This window comes from Hemiscyllium ocellatum, chromosome 15, assembly GCF_020745735.1.
Source record: "Hemiscyllium ocellatum isolate sHemOce1 chromosome 15, sHemOce1.pat.X.cur, whole genome shotgun sequence".
Taxonomy (NCBI): domain Eukaryota; kingdom Metazoa; phylum Chordata; class Chondrichthyes; order Orectolobiformes; family Hemiscylliidae; genus Hemiscyllium; species Hemiscyllium ocellatum.
In genome coordinates, this window is record NC_083415.1 from 40658373 (window position 1) to 40678115 (window position 19743).

Sequence of the window (19743 nt, forward strand, 5' to 3'; positions counted from 1 at the left end):
TGCCTCACAAGGGTAGTGCACTGGAAAAAAGCCTCCACTATTTCCAGAGTGCTTACAAAAGTTAAAGATTTTTTTGAAAACTATGTAGAATTTCCCAATTTACCTGTCCTCTCGAGGCAGACTGAAAGAAAGCACAGACCAGGTTTCTGCACTTGTGTTGAAGGCCTTCCTGATGAAGGGCTTATGCCCGAAACGTCGAATTTCCTATTCCTTGGATGCTGCCTAACCTGCTGTGCTTTAACCAGCAACACATTTTCAGCTGTGAACTCCAGCACCTGCAGACCTCATTTTTTACCCGAAGGTTTCTGCACTTAACAAGAATGACCATTTATTGCAAATAAATAGATTCTAACTACAGGTAAACTACGGGTTGGACCAAAGGGTCTGTTTCCATGCTGTACATCTCCATAATTCCTATGCCTGATGAGATGGAAAATGAGCGTGAGGTTCTCTGGCATCTTTGGAGTTAATGATGTTTTCATGAGGGTAAGAAGGGATGCCCTTTTCCCCAGAAATGGTAAAAAGGAGACCAGCATTTTGACCAAGAAAGCACAATTGGAATTGATTCCTGCTGGTAAAAACTCCAAGCCCTTTACAAAACACTACCTTTTTTTCAGGCTGTTATTAGCCACAACACCACCAATTAGGCCGTGAAGATTAAGACACATGCACTATTGGGAAAAGAGGTAACTCTGCGAAACCATTGAGTTTAGCAGCAACCACTGCTGCCTCAAAGCTCACTGACTTCAAAATCTTGTCTTGATATCCCACTGGTGTCTGTGATTCAGTTTGGAAAGAATTGTTTTAGAACGTGCATAGGCAAGGGAAGAGAACAAGACCTTGCATAGCATGTTATTTTTGTCATTAAGATGCTTCAACATGTTTCACAACTGATAAATTACTTTTTATACACAGTTACTGTTGTTGTATAGGGAAATGTAGCAGATAATTTGGCCCCAGCAGAGTCCCACAAACAGCAATTTAGACCAATAAGCAATTAATCTATTTTTGGTGGTTAGCGTGAAAGGAGAGAAAATTTTGTTTAATGCACAGCTGCTTGAATGGATTTGTATTATTCATAATTGTATTCTTTGTTTTGGGAAAGTTTGCATATTAATCCCAGCAGTAATTTATGATCATGTATCGTGACACAGGCTTAATGGAGAAGCTTTAGATGGAACAAAGTCTGATGTGCAAATTAATAATATAAGCAGGAAAATCATTTCTTGTGATTTTATTAGTCTCTTGATTATAGTGATCACATACACCTATTCGCTGTAGAGGATTTTCAATCATTAAAAACGTTCAACAGCACTCTGAAAGAACTTGATTAACATGGGCCCTAATCCTAACAGGAGAGTGACTCCTGAATTAAGGGCCACACCCACAAGTGATACAGATGTTGAGGCTTGGTTGATTCAGCACTTTGCTTGATTTTAATAAGATCGTTAGGAAACCAATATAGACTTCCAACAGGCTGCTCGTACAAAGGGCACAAAATGCACTGAATTCCCAGCTTGTCTAAAACCTTATGGCATCTCTTAGTAAAAGGTAAGAAGAACAAAGGGATGGACTGATGGGAATTGCTGGAGGGATTGCATGAAACCTTGAAGAAGCTGCCAGAGGAAGTGGTGGAGGCTAGAACAATTGCAACATTTAAGCAGCATTTGGATGGGTATATGAATAGGAAGGGTTTGGAGGGATATGGGATGAGTGCTGGCAGGTGGGACTAGATTGGGTTGGGATATCTGGTTGGCATGGACGGGTTGGACCGAAGGGTCTGTTTCCATGCTGTACATCTCCATAATTCTATGCCTGATGAGATGGAAAGTGAGCCTGAGGTTCTCTGGCATCTTTGGAGTTAATGATGTTTTCATGAGGGTAAGGAGGGATGCCCTTTTCCCCAGAAATGGTAAAAAGGAGATCAGCACTTTGACCAAGAAAGCACAATTGGAATTGATTCAAAAAGTGAGCGTCACCCTGTGGACAGAAATAAGTACATTGATCCATATAATGTATAAGGCATTTCTACTCAAACTTGTGCATGTGACTAAAGGGTTGTTGATCCACAACTGTTGAGTGAACAGTTTGCTTTGGATGACATTGGTAAATGTTATTCTTGAAACAAGTGTTTCTTTGTGACATGCTTCATGTAGTGACAACGGGTTTGATAAGTAAGCTCAGAGTGAATTGTGTGTTGACCTTAGTAAGGTTTGAATAAATTGAACAGCAGGTGAAACAGTATTACTGTTTGTATTGAGATAGTAGAAGCCAAGGAGAAACTGTGGGTATGGTTGAAAGATGTGAAGGCAAGGAATAAAGTTCACCTGAAACAATGGTAAGGGATAGAAAGAGGTGGTGGCTGGTATTTTCCAGTTTGTTGGGAACTTACATGATCAGTAAAGGCCAGTGATGAGTTTTCTGGAGTGATCATCCATTTTTTAGCTCATCTCATATGCAAGTGAGTTCTATGGAGATTTAACCTGGTAAACAAGATTTATGATCTGCACCGGTACCAAGAGTCAAAGATTCTGCCACCAAGTTTATAAGCTATATCTTTAAAGGTTATCCAAGCAGCCCTTCACTCTCTGAAAGCCAGGAGTCCACGACATTGTGTGGTCATCAGTCTCACTCCCAGAGATATTGCCAAGAGGCCTGAAAAAAGATTCTGCATATACACAACCCTCACTGCACAGGCTGCCCAGGCCTGAAAGAAGTTCTTCCCTATGAAGAAACTCTGCTATCAGACCCAGACAGCCTGGACTGGAGTCATTCAGGAGGTCAGTGACTCAAATGGAATCCAGTGCAGGAACAAGATCAACAATCTCCTGAATTCCACAATGCAATTGCCACCATCTTCTCATTGCAACCTCTCACTCATATGGACATCACTGTCTAACTGTGCCACTACACAGCTATGTCAGGTGGACCTGCCCATGTCACCATGACATGCATGATGTAAACTAAAGAATGGCAGAATGAGGTGGGTGTGAGCCAGTCCTCTAATGCCTCCCGGGCATTGGTCTTCTGGGAGGCATTGTCTGAGGAGGTCTTTCCTCCTTGCAGGGAAATGCATGCTGTTCACGTGCTCATGCATCCATTCCCATCACGCACCCAACCCTCCTCTCATTGCTTGTATGCAATAAAATAGAGGAGTCAGGCAGGTGGAAGGCTTACTGACTTCTGCATCTTCACTCTGTCTGAGAGTTGGCAGTCCTCCTTGGAGATGTCGACCAAGAAAGTCCTGCACCAATGGAAAGAGCAGAGGACATGGCAGTGCTAGCAGGCACCCACAGTGAAAAAGAACAACAGACAAGTACCCGAGAACCTAATCTCAGGACACTTGAGCAATGTCCTGACCCACTGCCAGTAACCCTATTGCCTGTGCCAGGCCAAGCTGAGGATGGTGCCCCTGCATCCGTACAGGGGATTCGCTCCAGCCAGGCTCCTTTAGACCTTGAGCCCACAGAGGATGCCCAGCAAAATCTTTATGGTCATGAGGGCATACCCATCTGCAGGCTTCCTTTATCCTCATTGCTGATGTTGGTTGTGGCCTTACATATAATGGTAGGCAAAGGAAGAAAAGAAATCCTTCTACTCGTCACTGGCATGTGTGTTTCATTACTGAACAGAAATCTTACTCAGGAGAATATATCTTCACTTTCTCTCCTGTAATACTTGCTGGAGTCTATCTTGCCCACTAGGTGCCTCTATGGCTTTCTGAAGTGAAAACAGTGCAACATTTTCCCTCATTACAAGATGATGGCGCCCTTCCCTTGGATACCTCTGGATATCTCACTGGATCAGTGCTCCCCCTTGTGACTGTATTCTCCCTCCCCTGACAGTTAATCCTCTTCTGCCACCCTTGTCTGTGTGTTACTGGCATCCAGCCTGGCTCTGGCCAGCTGGCATGCTAGAATGTGCACTGTTTGTGTCACCAGCATATCTCATGGATTGCATTTGCCTCCCTTGCTGCAGTGCTTACCGCACATCTGAGCGATCATGAGGTGATAACCAGGTGCTAATATACTGTGGCTCCATGAGTATAACAGGTCCCATTGGAATGAAATTACCTAAAAGCTGTTGATTTGCTGGCAACATAACAGAAATGTGAAGGAGTTCTGAGCTCGATTGATCAGGAAGCCATTGGATGAACAACATTGAGGTCCCACAAGATGTGACTGTGTGCCCCCACCCCAAATAAAAGAGGCATCCACTTTGAGTGCACTCATTTCCACTTTGGAGTGTTGCACAGTTACTTTGAGAGGCTTTCAGAATCATGAGATTCAGCTTGCTCCTTAGCCTATTCTGTACCAATGGCCTTCCGTAGGTTCATCATCTCCCTTGCCCTATCAGTTGAATTGTCCCATCGTTAGTGCACTGGCAAATATTGTCACCATTGAGGTTAACAATATTCTCCCAGAGTCACTCAGCCTGCCTTGCTGTGCATTACACTTCCCTGATTGAAATCACCTGAACCCTGATGCTCCTTGACCTACCCTACACATCGAAAGCATACTCTTGCCACCCCTGAGCTTCCACATACCTGACTCTAATTTCCAACTGCCCTTCCCTGTCCCTGGGACTACTTCCTTTGCTTCCCTCCCATTATGCATTTGCCTCCATGCAAGTGATATTCTTGATGTATCCTTCACCCAGACTCACTCTATGCCAACATCCTAAGACACACTGGAACCCAGTCACTCCCAAGTCCTGGAGTGACTGGAGCTCATCACTGCCATTTACGCACATTTGTGCACATATACACACGTGTGAACATGAACACATACTTGCGAACACACACAAAACACAAGCTCACATATGTGCACATACGAGAGAGCACATGCACATGAGTGGACAGGAGCTCACTTAGAGGACTACACACGCATGATTGGTGAAAATGCTTTGATGGGAGTGAAGGATAGCTGCTGGAATAGATTTGGAGTGTGAGTGGGTTCCCAAACTCTGATAGTGAGAACAATCACTATTAACCTTGCTCTCCAGGTGGGTGAGACCCCATCACTTCGAATAAGCTCCTGCGTACTGTATTTCAGGTGTTGTCTGGACAATTGAAGGAAGGCTTATTCAGTCCTGAACACTCATTCCCTTGTCAGATTACTACTTACTGTCTTAGTTGTTTACTATACCTGCATTTATGGGCTGAATCTTTCTTTTCCTTTCGCCAAGTCCAAGTTGTGTCATGTGCTTTGGATTTCCACTGTGAGAAATAATAAGGTTGCTTGCTGTATCTTATCAAACTGTACCATCAACTATCTACCCATGCTCCTATGGAGTCTGTCACAACCAATGCCAGCCCATCTCACCTTACAGAATAACTCACCACCCAATGGATATCCACCATTAAATCCTGGTATCTCGTGTGGAACACCCTTGTCTCTGCCACCTTGTGCTCACACTAACTCTGCTACAGAACCCAGTTCCCACTAAAGCTCGTGCTCTGCCACTCTTAATATTGCTGACAATGTCTTCCTTCACTTGTTAACTCTCACATGACTAAGGCAACATGCTTTTTGTGTTGTCTCCTTACTCGGTTGGAACATCACCTTGCAGGCACCTGCACCAACACTAACGGCTGTGTCACCCACTGTCACCTGACTTGATCCACCCCTTTCTCTCATTGCTGAAGAAAACAGCAGAAAGAGCCAGAAAGGTGGAGCGATGCCAGGCATTTGGCTTCTCTTTCCCTCATAGCAGAAGACTGGGACCAGTCCAGGGGGCTGCTGAGTCATCTGTGTCCCACTAACCAAGTCATTCTCCTTTCTACTGCAAATTGTACATTAACCTGACTGGCAGTGTCATTGAACATAATTTCTAACCAATGGCGACAATGCCTTCTCTACAGCTGTAGCTACTGCCAGAATCTCTGCCACTTCTGTGCTGGAGTAGCCAGCGTGACCTCATAGCCAGATTATGGAATATCTCAGAGGAAGTATTGGCACGACTATCCCTACACCCCACCACCAGCTCAGATACTGACACCTCCGTGGGAGTGTTGAGCTTAGAAAGTGTGGGAGTACAGTCTGGTGAGCCCCTCACTCTGATACCTCCACTCTGATACCTGGCTGAGGAAGAAATAACCCAGACCACTGACACTCAGAGGACTGATGGAAACCTGGAACCTGCTCAGCCCTGGGTAGGGAATGACCCTGTGTTGTCAGCAATCAGGAAGTTCATCCACATGCACAGGGTGTAAGCCAGAGTGGCAGACAGGAATGTGGGAAGCAATAACCCTCATTGCCCAGATGTTGCAGCAGTGCAGTGAGTCATGTGACCACCTGGCTGCCTCCATGGATAGGTTGGCGGTGGCCAAGGAGAGCCAGGCCCACCAGCCTCAGGGTCTGTGGGGAGGGGCACACAGCTGCACTCCATTGTCTCATGGCCAAAGACCTAGCACTAAATGGACAGAAGCCTGGCATGTGGTCCATCTGCCTTTCCTCAAAAGGTGGTGCCAGGACACACCCATCTGGAGGTGAAACCACACTCAGGCCCCTTTTCTCAGGTCACTGGAGAGGGCTGGACTGTCCACTTCCACCATGCCTGCCTCACTGAGAACCTTGGAAGTCCGTGCTGAGGAGGGTCAACTTGCACTGGCAAAAGACCCCTTTTCACATTTAGGCTGTCCAGACACAATTGCGCCAGAATCACCCAACCAATTGCCCATGTCCAGTGGTGCTCCACCGCTGAGCGGGTGCCCTCCAGCCCAGCTGTGAAACCAGGGAGAACATGAAGATGTGATAGGAGAGTGAAGAAGGAAAAAAGTTAATTCTGGGCACTTTGGACTATGTAACAATGGATTACAATATATCTTAATATGCACTTTTTATAAATGTCACTATTTTCACCTTACATATGCCCCAAATATCTTAATTGTAGCATTAGACATAACTTTGTTACTACACAAGATGTTCCATGGCTGGATGAAAGCCTGTTGTAGCATCTGGAAGCAAGAGGATCAAGGTGAATAGAGAACAATACATACTTTGGAAACCTTTCATTTTCCACCCACAATATTTTTATTATTTTATGTCGTCTCTATCTAAAAGTGTTGCTGTGAATGAGTTGCTCAGCAATGTCCAGGGCAGGGAGGTGCAACACAAACAGGAACCTGTTACACTAAGGATCCCACAAATCTGTGTCTTCTACAGTACATAGGTCTGTGTGTAATGTTCCCTCCCTTTAAAAGTTTCAACATCACTGGGTCCCGCAGCCCCCTCTCTCACATGCCCCATTCACTGAGTGCGGTTGCTGCCATTTTCCCCCATTACACTCTTTTGATTTCCTGCATGAAAGAAGGTGACAATGAACAGCCTGTGGCTTCTAGCCTGCACCTCCCCAGGTCCCTACCCACCCCACCTACATGAACCTGCACCTGGTCACCTTTCCCCACAGCACCTGGCATATGAGGAGATAACCATGCCAAATGTAGTCATTCACTGTCTTGAAGCCAATGTGCTCCTGACCGTGGACAACCCAGATGGCACCCCCCCTTTTCCCTCCTTCACAATTCTGATGCCCCTTTTCTTTTTAGCCACCAGTCCTGCAGAGTAACTTGTTGATTTTCCTGACTGTGGCCCACTCCGATAAGTGACACAACCAGACAGACCTAAACGAGAAATGCTTAGACTCCTAACTGGTGGCTGCATGTCTCCGTAACTGTTTTAGACCTAACCCTTGGACTGGCCATTCTGGAGTCACAGGACTGACTATGACCTAGTCCCTTATTCAGCAGCTGAGAGTTGCCAGTTGTGAAACTCTCCTCAGCGCCTGTCAAAAACAGGAAAGATGGAGCAAGATGCTTCCAATGTCAAGATGGGCCTGACCAGAATTCTCATCCAGTTCTGTCATGCAATGCTGAGTTATCGCATTATTGGGGCGGTATGGTGGCTCAGCGGTTAGCACTGCTGCTTCACAGCACTCGGGTTCCAGCCTTGGGTGACTGTCTGTGTGGAGTTTACACATTCTCTGTGTGGGTTTCCTCTGGGTGCTCTGGTTTCCTCCCACAAGCCAAAGATGTGCAGATCAGGTGACTTTGCCATGCTAAATTGCTCAAAGGTTAGGTGCGTTAGTCAGAGGGAAATGGGTCTGGTTGGGTTATTCTTTGGAGGGTCGGTATGGACATGTTGGGCTGAAGGGCCTGTTTCCATACTGTATGGAATCTAGTACAGTGAATTTACTTCCAAACATCAAAATTAAATTACTCCTGGTGCAATTTGAAAGGAGCTTTAATCTAGTTAGTGATGCCTGACCTGTGAGTGATACTACCAGGGAAAACAAGTGAGATGAGAGAGAAGATGTTTCTTTTTCGCACACTAATATTGATATAGGGGAGCATCATTGTGCCCAGACTTAATTGTCTTGGCTGATGTTATTTATTTTACATTCAATTACAAATATAAAGCATTGAAATCTTTCAGCGAGTCTGTGCCTGAAAACGTACTGACTGACATGCCTATCAGTGAAGCCATTCATAACCAAAATAGTGGATTTGTGATATAGGTACTCTGCATTTATTTAAAATAGGTTTTCTGAATGACTGATACAATGATGTTGATTGTAAAGTCAATATTTTAATTTAAGTGGACAAATTTTCATCAGTTTTGTCCCCAAATATACATAATAGGGCAAATGAAAGAAAGCTAAATGATTCTAAAAACTAAAAGTGATTTAGTTCTTTATCTTATTAATTACAGAAAGAAGTAGTTGTGTTAATGTAATTTTAGTCAGGATATCTAATGTTGGGAATTCTAGTTTTGATGCTTGTTTGGTGTCTGAGTCTTAATGTGTTTCTTGGGTGATCAGTCTCTAGCCATTGCAAAAATCATTTTTACAATAAGGACAAGCAGCCTACTCCAATGAGAAATCAAGAGAGAGAGAGAGAGAGAGAGACGTGCATTGCATTGAAGCCCAGTAATGTATTTTGGACCCTCTTTTTCAGATGAGCAAGTATTGAATTCCTGACGTTTGAGTAGAATAGCCAAGTCTGACTCAACATATTCAGGGAGGTGCTGATGTCTACCACTGTCACTGTCACAGAAAGCCACTGATGTGGCACAAGTGCATCCTAAAGGAGCTTCAGAGGGAAACACATTTGCTTATAAGCAAATTAGCAAGCTGAACCTGTAGCGACGATTGAATAAAGTTTGGAGGAAACAATAGATTTAGTCTCTCTTTAGACATCCAAAGTACAGTCAACATCATGGCTTCAAATGGAGATGAAAAGCTGCTCATATTGAGGAGGAAATATTGTTTTACTTTCATCTTCACAACCCTGTCTTTTTAATGGTTTTAATTCGAGACTTGAAATAGAAAGGCTGGTGCTGTGCTCAGTGCAATGGCAATGTCTACCTGTGATTAGTGAGCCAGCAGGCATTGAGGTCCAAATCCACTGCGTGTCCACTGCTTGCAATAAACATGGTGCAGATGAAACAAATGGAGAGAAAACAAAACTCTGCCTTGACAAAGTCCGGTCGACACAGCCTCTGAGTCCCTACACTCCGGAAGGAAGCCATTTGGCCCACTGACTCTGCACCGACCCTCCGAAGAACATTCCACCCAGACCTAGCCTCCTACCATATCCCCGAAAGCCTGAATTTACCATGGCCAATCTACCGAGCCCGTACATCTTTGTGATGTGGGAGGAAACCCATGCAGACATGGGGAAAACTCCACACGGACAGTCACCCAACACAGGAATTGAATCCAGGTCCCTGATGCTGTGAGAGCTAACAGATGAGCTAGCATGCCACCCCTCTCCTGCTTAAAACCTCCAGCATTGCTTTATTTGATCTCTGGGAGATTGACGTTGAGCCTTGTAGATTCCCAGTCATTCCATTGCTGACTTTATCCCAGGTTATTTCAAACTCAGAAAGCCAAGGATTTTTTTTTCGCTTGTTCATGTTTCCTGTACCCATTTCATATAATTTTAGAACAAATGTTGGTTTCTAATTTGTCACTGTTTGAAACTCTGTAATATAAACTGTTATGAATGTTTTTCAAGCTTTTTTTCAATCTGTAGACAACTATTTGGATAATTCCAACACATTTCACCTTCAAAGACAAAGAGAAGAGTATAACCAAATGAACCAAACTGACACATTGACAACTGAAAAAAGCAATCAGTAATAAATATGAAATATATCCCATATCAGGTTGTTCTCTCTCCACATAACGTACTGAGCATCCAGTTTACTCATAGTGATATAGTATTGATTCCAAGCTCTGTGACATATAAACAGCTACTGTCTTTCTGTACAATCTATGTACCACATCTCCACCCCCCCCAGCCCCCCCCCCCCCAACACCCTTACCACTAATATGACGATTGTAACAACCTCTGCAATACATATGTTTTATTTATTCATGGAATGTGGATGATGTTGGCAAGCTAAGAATTTATTGCTCATCCTTAATGCCCCTTGAAACAGTTAAGCATCAATCACGCTGATGACGAGAGTCACAGGCAAACTGAGTAAGATGACAAATTTCCTTCCCTAAAGGGCATTAGTGAACAGGATGACAGTTTCATGATCACCATTACTGAGACTGGTCATCAATTCTTTTTTTTTTCAATTGAATTTCAATATCATAAGGTGCCATACGTTGGATTGTCCCCAGTATTGTGAGCTTGCCTTCAACAGGGTGTTTTATCTGACGTTACAATGCTTATTTTATGCCCCATAACATAAAATGGTTGAAAAAACATGTTGAGGAATTCAACAGGTATTTGTTATAATTAGCTATTACAGACAAATGCTTCATTCCTCAGGGTCATGGTGTTTGAGCTAGTATTAAGCTATTAGTTTACAACAGAGAGGCATGCTTCCAGTTGAGTGTCGAATTATATGTGACAAGATGGAGTTTGAGGTATTTATACCCTTAGTTGGCCTGCTGTAATACAGTGATGTGCATGTCGCTTAAAGTCACGCTCACTGTGAGACATTACACATTAAGATCAATAATCAAGGCTTCTTGATTATGATATGCTCCAAATAAGAATCAGAGTCAAGATTAGAGTGGCTCTGGCAAAGCACAGTAGGTCAGGCAGCATCCGAGGAGCAGGAAAATCACATTTCAGGCAAAAACCCTTCATCAGGAATCAGGATTCCTGATGAAGGGCTTTTGCCCGAAACGTCAATTTTCCTGCTCCTCAGATGCTGCCTGACCTATTGTGCTTTTCCAGCACCACTCTAATCTTGACTCTGATCGCCAGCATCTGCAGTTCTCACTTTCGCCAAAGAAGAATCAGTCATTTCAGACTCAAAATATTAACTCTATATGCCAGACCTACTATGTTTCTCCAGCACTTTGTTTTTAATTCTTGATTGTCAATCTAGTAAAATTGTTAACATGCCTCCACCACCCACACCCCTCTAATATATTTCTCTATAAAAATGGTGAGATTTGTTGGTGTGATTTTGTCAATATCATGACCTCTATAATTCATATTCAGTTCATATTCAGTAAAGTCCTAATTTTAATTCTGGGTGTATAGGGGAAAGGTGAGTAGCAAAGCTTCCTGTCCTTGGCCATGTGAAACATGGGTGTTTTTTAATTCTGAGTGGGCAGAGTGCATACATGCATACTCTCATTCAGTTGTCAGCTGGAAATCAGGAGGAGGCCAGTGGATGTTAGGGAGCAGCTGTAGCCAGGAACTGAATGAACACACTGTGTGTGACGCGCTGTGATGGAATTTTCAGGAAAGACTCCACTGCTGAAGAGGGGGACCTTAGGGCAGGGAAGTTTAAACTTGTGTATTTAGAGCCAAATTCCAAGACCTGGTAAAAGAGGTTTTGTTTTATTTTTAATAGTTAAAATTTATCTTGTTTGAGCCTGTTTTTTCTTCTATTTTAACCTGATATTTCCACATTCAGGTTCCTGGTTACAATAGCTATCAAACTTCAAAAAATATTGCAGTTGTGGCTCAGTCTGTAAGACAGGCTTTGTTCCCTCCGTTACAGAATTAGATCGAAGTTGGAAATGATGGGAAAGGAAGGGGATGTCAGCAAGTACATGTCTCCAGCAATTTTAACTAATGATTTGCATGGCTTTCACTGGTTGAGCATGGCTTAAATCACCCCTTAAAAGTTATCGGATATGATGGGTAGGAATTTTTTTCCAGAGTCCTGACACGGGTATCAGGATGAATTACAGGCTGGGAACCCAGAAAATGCCAAGGTTAGTACCCAGAAGGCAATTTTGGAGGAGGCAGCCAATAAAGTAACTCCATCCAATTAAAATGACAGCTCGCTCCCAAAGGTAGAGAACCAATGGGAGGCTGTCCAGCACTGGAGAATTCAGTAAGCACTGCTCTTGTAGTTGGAGGGCTGACTAGGATGTTTCAAAATGGAGGCATTGTCGATAGACCTTTCAATGTTTAGAAATAAAATGGAGCCACAGCAATTATACCAGAATGCTGTGGCATGTGGTTAGGGCTGCGGAGAAAGTGTGTGTGTGTGTGGGGGGGGGGGGGGGGGGGGGGGGGGGGGGGGGAGGGCGGAAGGGGGGGGAGGTAACAGTGGAGATTTAAAGGAAACATCACTGTTAACCCCTCAGCCAACTTTCAGAAGGCACCTCTATCCATTGCCTAGGCATCAGCCTCAAGGAGGGGCCTGGCTGTCATCTAGAAAATCCAGATGGTGGGTGACAAGTCCCTCAATTGGACTTTCATTGGACTAATTGACAACCTGCCACCGCTATTTGTAGTAGTATCATCCACTGATTGCAGATTGAATACGAGAACCGACAGTGTCGTGCCTTTGCCAGCTTATTTCTGAAAAACATAGGTGTTGCTTTGTCCAAGCACACAATCTGAGACAAGCTTATCACAAATCAGTTGTCACATTGTAGATGAAAGATGAATAAAAAATAATTGGACAATCTTTACAACTAAAACAAAAGAAAGATCTTAGAAAACTGGTCGTTTAAAACTGGATTTGTGATCTTCAGCCAAACTGATCTTTCACCAAGAAGAGAAATAAAGTGACTGACTTTCCAGCGAAGCCTCCAATGTCCAGGTTGGCATGGAAACCATACAACTATTTTCAAGACTTTGGCTATAGCAGAGAACTGTTGGTGTTGATGATAGTCAATTATCTGTTTACTGTTAAGAAACCCATAAAATATTGCCTATGGAGAAATGTATTGCTGTTCTGTGTTGTTCATTTATTTAAAAACTATAAGTCATCTTGCTGTAAGTTCATGTATTTTGTGATCTTAGGCATTATGTGGAACATCAGAAATGATTTCTTGTCTCGTAGCCTATGTTTTTATTTGAGAGGCTCAGTTGGTTCATTCAAAGGAAATGGTACTGGATCTCTGTCAAAACAACAGGAACTGTGATAGCTCACAGTGCAATAAGTTTCATTGTGTCATCACCTTGTCAAGAAACAAACAGGTTTAAACGTGCTCCTCATGCTCTTCTCATGGAAGATATTCATTCAGTTCAAGGCACCCTGTTACACCTGAAATCTGAGAAAGCACTCTGGATAAGTTAGAAACCATAATTGGAGGTTAATCGAGCACACACAAATAACAAACCTCTGTCCACCATTTAAACGGTCAGATTAGCTATTTGAAATAATGTAGTGAAATACCTTGCAAACACATTAAAATTTATCCCACAACTAATGTCAACATATATTTTCTAAGCTGATATTTCTGCTTTTCTGTTGTCGGATATTGGTATTATGTTGGAAGTGCTAATTCATCATTGAATCAAGTCATTTTATCTTTTAACTATTTATTATTTTATCTAGGTCTATCCGCAGCAGCATCACTACTATCCCTTGCTTGGATGATTGCTTCCTATCAGAAGGTTCTGCGTGACTCCAGAGATGACAAAATGCCTATGTCCTACAAGGCTGCTATCACACAGATTCTTTGGCACCTCTTCACCATTGCTGCTCGAGTAATTGCATTTTCCTTGTTTGCCTCCGTTTTCCAATTATATTTTGGAATCTTTATTGTCAGTCACTGGTGCATCATGACCTTCTGGATTATTCATGGGGAAACAGACTTCTGTATGTCCAAGTGGGAGGAGATCATTTATAATATGGTTGTTGGAATTATCTACATTTTCTGTTGGTTTAATGTAAAGGAAGGGAGAACTCGGTGTCGAATGCTCATCTACTACTTCATTACATTTTGTGAAAATGCTGCCTTGACTGTGCTGTGGTACTTGTACAGAGATTCCCGTACAACAGACTTTGAAGCCTTAATAATAGTTTGTGTAGTGTTCAGTAGTTTTGCTCTTGGAATATTCTTCATGTTTATATATTATGGTGCTTTGCACCCAAATGGACCAATGTTTGGGTCACAAGGAGGGTGCATTGATGGTGGAGACCAAGACACTGCTACACATATACCTGCACAGGTTATAACAGTTCCTCCCCGAGCAATGACCCAGTGTCGGACTACAGTTGGCGAACAAGCGCCAGCTGATCGAGACAGTTGCATTCCTGTTTTCCAGGTAAGGCCCAGTGTGCCCCCAACACCAGTGTCACGCACACTGCGAACAGAAGGGCCTGTTATCAGGATTGACTTGCCCAGAAAACGGTATCCTGCTTGGGATGCGCACTTTATTGACAGGCGGCTGCGTAAAACCATCCTGGCCTTGGAATACACCTCACCTGCCACTCCACGTCTCCAGTACAGAAATCTTAGCTTCACACATGAAGTACTGGAATATGAAACTACTGTGTAGTCGCATACAAGCAGAGCTAGGTGCATGGGATAAGTTTACCCTTCCAAAAGGGTTCAAGCCAATGTAGATTGATGGTGCAGTGCAGGGGTCACCCAACACTGATCTTGCTGCATCATAATAGTGTGCAGGAGGCCTGTATCCACAAATGTGTCTTCAAAGGAGTTGTAAAAAGGTATTGATGCAACATTCCAACTCTGGTCGAGTGGGATGGTCAGGTTTCTTTTTGTTCTTGCCTTTTATAGTAAATGGTCTAATGGTTATCAAAAAGAAGTGAAAATGGGTGTGCTGAAGATGGCATCACTTGATCATGAACGGCTGCACGCTGGTAACTGAATGCTATCTTGAGTTTATAAGTGGAAGTCCCAAACTTCTGTTTGTTGTCTGATTATTTGCAAAAAAAAGAAGTATCATGGTTTGCATGTTATGGTTGAAGAATCATGTCCAAATTTTACTGCAGCTTATTCTCCTTAACTGAAAGTCTTCTTTTTAACCTTTAACAAACTATTTGCCAAGCAGTGACCAAATGTGAAATTAATAACGTTACAACTATGATACTATGTAGACGTTGGACAGCAGATGTTGTCTGAGCTTTCAATATCCATGTACCCCGTATGTATAATTTTGTTGGAAGCAGAATAGAACATTGACTTTAGTTTGAAGGTATGATGGTTCTGACAATGGAAGAATGTTATGTACTCTATTGAAAGAACTATTAAAAATAGCATAGACGATTACAGTAACTGGGTTATGTATTGTGACAGACATTGAAATGTTATTTCAATGCAAGAAATGTAAAGCTGCAATATAGAATAGCAAGATATCATGACATTTTTAAGCATTTAGCAAAACATTTGACACAGTTTTTTATTCCAAATGTAGATAACACATGTCTTGTGTCACTTTTAATATTTTATTTAAAATCGTGCAAATACTACAGAGCAAATTCTCAGGAAATATGGCTTCAAATCATGTTTAAAATATAGTGAATTCTGAAATTTCTGTGTTGGAATCCCTGAATAAATTTTATTTTGCAATACTCACAAATTGTTATGAGCTGTATGCAGTACAATATTTTTATAGATGTATTCTGTTGAAATGTCAGATTTACTTTCTATATTATACTGCAGCTTTAAGCAGTGAATGGGTGAGCATCCCTGTAAAGTTACATTAATCAAAACAACCAGCCTGTCTTTTTGGGAATACTTGTGTCTGAATCAGAAAGTCCACTTCAGTAATGGATTGTCAACCTCTATGTCTAACCCATGCTGCTTTTACATCAGTTTACCAAACCACTTGGTCCTTGCATTCAAAGATGTGGCAAGGAAAAGACAGGCAGGGTTCGCTACTGCTACATCATATTGTGTTCTCTAATAAGGTGCATATCTACATGAGATGGTACAATGATTGGAGTCAGAATACTGTGCCAAATCAGAAGAGTGTTGCCTTTCACCTGTCTGCTAAGTAATTACATGAAATTAAATATTTCCATGATATTGCTGAAGCAGACACAAGGTATATGTCCAGTCTGATTGCAAGGCAGTGAAACGGGTGCTAATTCACAGCTGTAGTGTGTGAAGATTGAAGAATGAATGCTTTTTAGGAATAAACACATTTTACCAAGGGCTTTTTGTTCCATATGGAGGTTTAAATCAAGCACCAGTGCTGCCTGTAGTGTAGATATTCAGTGTCATTTAATGTTGTCTAAATATGAAAAGGCTAAGGTCGTAAACTATAGTGTATAGCTTGCAGTGCTTTACTGTTAAGATTCAGGAAAGAAGCTTGTAAACTTGGTTTGACAATATTCAAGTTGTTTCAGAATTATAAGGACTCCATCAGTATGAAATAAACCTCATTTTCTTTTTTCATGCAAATCCCTCTAACTGATAGACAACTTGCATTTACTTTGAAATTAGTTTATCAAAAGAATTAAAGAACAAAACCACTTTACTGTTGCCATATATCACATTTTTCACAATTAATTTTGGAAACTCTACCTGTGTAGAAATATGCAACTTAGCAGTGAAGAAAATGACACAAATCAGCTTAGTAATTAAACCCATTCATGTCCTTAGAATTTGCCTCTCAGGAGCATTTTAAAAACTGACATTTAATTCTATACTTAAGCTGTGGTACTAACATAAAAGTTTTATAGCAGCACTGATTCATGGAAAATTAGATGTGGCATAGATATAAAGTAGGTTATCAACTCTACTGTTGTAACTCTGCTGAGAGCCAACAGGATGTAACCGGGCCAATGAAGTAACACTGGTGCTTACCTTGAGATTTGTGCAATTAATTCACAAAAAAAGCTTTGAAATGGAATGGAATAATCCTGCAATATATCATTAATGAACACTTTCTAATGGCACACGCGATAATTATGCTGATCAATGGTAGAAAAGTAAAGTCTTGTTACTGTTAAAAGTAGAATGGTATTTTGATGATTAGAAAAAGATTTGAAACTCATAATGTAAAAGAAAGCAATAGGCAAACTGATATACTAATTAAAGATTAAACAACAAAATGATAAGAAAAACACTTCTGATTTTTAGCCACAAGGAGAAATCACTGGAATAGGTGAAATACATGTGAAATTTATTGAAGAATTTCAATTAAGCTTTAATTTTTTTGTAAGACACATAAGGAAAAAACTATGGGTATATGTTCAAGATACTAATTATTAAAACATTTTTGTTCAATGTTTCTTTGTTAAACTATAATGAGTGAGATTATGATTAGGGCCACTGACAATAATGATACCTGTTGCCACAATTGCTGTATCTTAAAATGTTTATATAACTATATCCCTAATTTGAAGCCTTATGTTTACACACCACTATGAACCAGACTGTTGTTTATTGCCTGATGCAAAAACTAGTGAGAAGACGTTAACCAGTGCCTGCTTAGGGTCTTCATACAGTCTAATTAGTAAGGGCACTGCCCAGTGTAGCACTGATCCCAGTTGTGATTGCTAGTCTGTTTCTGTTTTCATGGGCCTCATCAGACGTGGATGTAAGAGGGCTACATTTCACTTTAGTAACATCATGCTAGGCAATAGGGAAAATACACCCAAAGTTGTCACTCAGTTAGCTATAAATGACTGATGCTGGAAAATGCATTGTTTTGATGCCAGCTAAAGACAAGATTTGACTCATTCTGTTGTCCCCATTAATCAAGTAACTAATCAAGCTACTATTTTGATTCATACTTTCAGTGTACAACAGGTTGAACTGACAGTGGAAGCACAATCCCGCAATTTCTGTGCTATCCAACAGTTTGGGAAGAACATTTGAGCAGGGAGAGTAATGGTGCCTGGGCACCGAAAGGAATGAGATTGATATTTTAGGTAGAACTGGCTAATTGATAATGATTGCAAGTGTCAGCTTACACTATTAGTAGTTTTTATTTGCAATGTTACTAATTAAGTATATTATTCAAACTGCTGTATGTGAATACTACAGCAAGGCACTATAATTGCGGGAGCCAATAGCCAATTTATTGCAAGTGCTAACATAAATTTAGTCCTTATACAAATCAAGTGTTCTAAAATAATATACATAGGGGACAGTGAATCCAATTGGGAATGCTGATCAGCAAATGACACCAAATTGTGGAGTGAACAAAATGGCATTAAACAGATACACGTACATGTTAGAGCTTTTTGGGAGATGTACTAATCACAGTGAAACTTCAATAGGGAAAGCAGATATAATATTGCATTGTTCAAACAGTGTATTGATCAATTGTAGCCATGTTATAAAATGCATCTTTGTGTGGGGATAACACATGCAATTATTAGAAATTTAGTTATTATGGGCATTAAAATTTTTTCACACCTTGGAAAGCCAATATAAAGGGACTAATAATTGAACACAGGTTTGATGTCTTCTGCTAATAAATGAAGCTGACTTCAGTAAGCGGACAGATTATAAACCATCTCCAAAGAAAGTCTACGTGGTGGCTATAATATATTTGTAACTGCATGAATGCAAAACTCAATGAGATTTATCAAAATTCTTTTAACTCTATTGCAATGTCATTGCTGTATGAGATTATTAGTTTTAAGACAATTTTAAGTTTGATCAATGGCATTAGCTTCAGAGTCAATGAGATTAACAAAGACTGTAGTGAAAAATACAATGATTATTTATAAAATTATTTACAATTATAACTATACAAAATGTGCCATCTGAATGCTCATATCTTGTTCCATGACCTGATCGGCTGTTTTTATTTTTATTGGAATATCTACCTCAGATGTTTGTCATAAAATTTTCCCATGTTTCTGTTGTCCCTAAACCAAAAGAGAAAATTAATAGTTATTGTACCATAATGTAGTGAAGCAGAGTAAAAACTATTTCTTGGATTGTACATTCATTTTTCTTTGTGCTATTTTGGGGTGATATTTGAGAAACTAATTCCGTGTTATGTTTACCTAACCAAGTAAAACAATACTTCAGTTTGAGAAAGATGAAGTAGATGTGCCCATGCTGTGACTCATCTTTTGACGTTGCTGTCGCCTACCTTCTCACCTCAGCAGTGTCACTTTGTGCACTTTCGTTATTCCATTTTGATCATTTTGAATCATCTCTGTTGTCTGTAATTGAAACAAAAGCAATTTTGTTAACTGACTCTATTTTATGTTGCTGCATGTTTTGTCAACACAAACAATGTAACTTAACATTAAATACAAAAATGCAGAGCATATCCATAGAAGAACTACACCAACTTTGCCTATTTCATTTTGAGAGAGCTTACGGCTTTTATGAACATCAGTGAAAATGGATATTTTATAAGTATGGTATAGTTTGCAAGAACATAAGGTAACTATGTTTGAGGAAGTTAATCTAGCCCATATTAATTTATCCACCTGGAAGAACCATGTAGCCCTTTCATCCAAGCTTCCCCCTATCTTGAGTATTTGGTTGTTTTATTAATGCAGTCAGGGTTTTCAATTCCCCAATTCTATTTAAAGTACTGATTGCTGACTCTGAGAAGAACAGTCTCTAATCAGTCAAAAC

General features: G+C 41.1%; 1 protein-coding gene across 2 annotated transcripts in view; it reads left to right on the forward strand.

The window, feature by feature from the left end:
* The window catches only part of LOC132822760 (XK-related protein 7-like), a 198923-nt gene extending 184201 nt beyond the window's left edge, over positions 1-14722 (forward strand). For both annotated transcript variants that reach the window (XM_060836070.1, XM_060836068.1), the window contains exon 4: positions 13776-14722. In XM_060836070.1, the coding sequence (XP_060692053.1) occupies positions 13776-14722 (947 nt within the window). The remainder of the gene's footprint in view (positions 1-13775) is intronic.
* Positions 14723-19743: the final 5021 nt, after the last annotated feature.